Source organism: Erythranthe guttata, chromosome 7 (genome assembly GCF_056151865.1).
Source record: "Erythranthe guttata isolate IM_541 chromosome 7, IM_541, whole genome shotgun sequence".
Taxonomy (NCBI): domain Eukaryota; kingdom Viridiplantae; phylum Streptophyta; class Magnoliopsida; order Lamiales; family Phrymaceae; genus Erythranthe; species Erythranthe guttata.
In genome coordinates this window covers 3,588,268-3,591,048 of record NC_142539.1, presented here as the reverse complement: position 1 = coordinate 3,591,048, position 2,781 = coordinate 3,588,268, and the positions used below count along the sequence as shown (strand labels likewise).

At 30.6% G+C, this 2,781-nt stretch overlaps 1 protein-coding gene across 1 annotated transcript; it reads left to right on the top strand.

The window, feature by feature from the left end:
• The first annotated feature begins 1,927 nt into the window (after positions 1 to 1,927).
• On the top strand, positions 1,928 to 2,416 carry LOC105950679 (S-protein homolog 29). The gene has a single exon (XM_012974049.1). It carries the CDS (start codon positions 1,928 to 1,930, stop codon positions 2,414 to 2,416), a length of 489 nt encoding a protein of 162 aa, XP_012829503.1.
• The last annotated feature ends 365 nt before the right edge of the window (positions 2,417 to 2,781 follow it).

Here is a 2,781-nt window from a genome sequence, read left to right as displayed (position 1 = left end):
ATATTACTTACTGTCTTGGCTGCTAAATTACTGTCTCCAACAGTTATTTAGCTGTCGGAGACAGTAATTTAACTATTAATTGACTTTTTTTTTTATAATATTTTAATTAATATTACTGTATTTTTTGCTAAATTACTGTCTCCAACAGTTATTTAACTGTCAGAGACAGTAATTTAACAACTAATTGAATTTTTATTTCTTAAAAAAATATTTTTAATTGATATTACTCTCTTGGCTGCTAAATTACTGTCTCCAGCAGTTATTTAACTGTCGGAGACAGTAATTTAACTATCAATTGACTTTTTTTTTGAAATTTTTTTTCTTAAAAAAATTATTTTAATTTATATTACTGTCTTGGCTGCTAAATTACTGTCTCCAACAGTAATTTAACTGTCTCAGACAGTAATATTAATAATATTACTGTTCGGGAAAATAATATTCATAATATTACTGTCCCAAACAGTAATTTAGTAGCCAAGACAGTAATATTAATTAAAATATTTTTTTTCTAAGAAAAAAGTTAACGACGGAATCTGGCCGGAAAAAAAATTCAAAAAAAAATTATTTTCTGAAAAAAAAAATATTTTTTCAAAAAATTATTATTTTCAAAAAAAAATTTATTATTAAGGATGTTAGAGCATAATGGATGGAATTGATAAGAATTATATTATGGAGGGTATTTTAGACTAAAAACACGGGGATGGGTTTATTTGAAAGACTTTTTTTTTGTGGACCAATGTGCATTTAAATACCTTGTGATGGGTCTTTTTGCCATTCGCCCTAATAAAAAATGAGTTAATGTTTTGTTTTGTTTATGTTATTGTTACTTTTAAACAAACTAATGATATATGATTTACAATATTCAAGCATAATTTTTGAATGAAGACGGTTTTTTTTATATATATATTTTGTAAGGATTTTTATTATATTATATTTTTATTATTATTAAAGTTATATTATGTGATTAGGATATATAAATTATATAATTGGGATACAATCATGTTTAAATATTTTTTTTATATATGTTTTGAGTATTTACATATAATATCTAGAAATATATTACATTAAATTTGAAAATTGATTTATTTTCATTTATCACAGTTAATTACCGCCTTGCCGATTAATCGTGAGGCGGTGCCTAAGCACCACCGACTCGATTTTCATCTTTTACAACATTGGTATTTTGTAACATGGCCTATTGAAACATTCAAACTAATTCAAAATTTTAATAAAAATTGAAGTCCACACCCAAATTGATGTATATTACTCGAACTTAGATAGGTTTTAAGATAAAAATTATTTGAAGTTTAATACAAAAAGAATCTAACTACTACATGTAAGCTGCAATCAAGGGCGGAACCAGAAAATTTGATTAGAGGGGACAATTTCTTTTTAAAAAACACTAATGGAAGATTTTTTTATTTGGGAGGTTCGGGAGCCTCGCCACTAATTATAAGTAATAGTTAACAAATTTTATTAAAAATGGTATAACATTTTATATTGTCATGATAAATATGAAGAAAAGGAATATATCAATTTACATGAGAGCATGAAGAAAAATAGAAATAAAAATTAGAGGGTCAAAACTCATATTTACAAAAAATTGTGGGGCTAAAACCTAGATTTTACCAATGGCTGCAATACTAATACATTATTGCATATTGACATTCAACTATTTGGCAAACCCTCATAAGATCTACAATCATTCTTCTCCTCTCATAGCATTAACTTCTATTTGCACCCTCCTCACATTGAACAAAATTACAAATTAAATCTTAATTACATTTTCCAAACAAATCACTAATGAAATCATGCAAAGGCATGCATGCCATTCAAACATTATTCCATTACAACATAATATATATGTATTTATACATATATATACATAGTCAAGCAAGAGTCCACTTCCAAACAAAGTTAAAAAAAAATGTCAACGAATTACGCACATCGCATATTTCGAGTTCTGATTCTTCTCTCACTCAGCGCCGCGTTACTGCGAGGCGAGGCAGCTTCCGCAAGAAAGCTCAGCTTATTAGGACGCAAAACTACGGTGCGTGTGTACAACAACCTTGGAGAAAACATCAACCTCAACCTACGTTGTAAATCGAAAGATAACGATTTCGGCCCCCACTTGCTACAAAACGGGGATCACTTTCAGTGGAAGTTCCGTCCGAATTTCTGGGGGACAACGCTGTTTTCGTGCAACATGCAATGGAAAAACGTGACGGGGGGTTTTAATATTTACGAGGACGCAAGAGATTCCGACAGGTGCGTGAACTGTGTGTGGAGAGTGACCGAGGATGGTGTGAGAGGGTATAATAAGGATGAGAATGGTGTCGAACAAATCTGGTTCCGATGGGTTCCGAAACCCCCGCCAAATTCATTTTCTTACAACGTTAGTATTAATTTATCTTAATTAGGTTACTTTTTGTAGCTTTTTTATTTTTATTTTTTTTTGATCGGTCAAGACAATTATATTTTTTCAATAATATTTTTTTTGGGACAATGTTGTTGTGTTGTTGATCGATAATGCTCGTTTAAACGGCAATATTAAATATTAAGGTTGTTGTATTGACCGGTTACCCAGTCTATTGTCTCTTACGTGCTCGAATGAGCTAGCGAGCTTATTACCCGTTTATCTCGGAGGCATTGTTAAGCTAACTTGGTACTAACGAGCTTTCTTTAAAACGTATCGGGCATGTGGGCCCAATAAATCTCTCTTAGCCCTATTTTGCCAAACTGACCCCTTCAATTATAAAGAAGACCCGATTTTCTGTTGCA

Bases quoted from the DNA above. Each gene is read 5' to 3' on its own strand.
- LOC105950679 (XM_012974049.1), top strand. From the start codon at position 1,928: ATGTCAACGAATTACGCACATCGCATATTTCGAGTTCTGATTCTTCTC.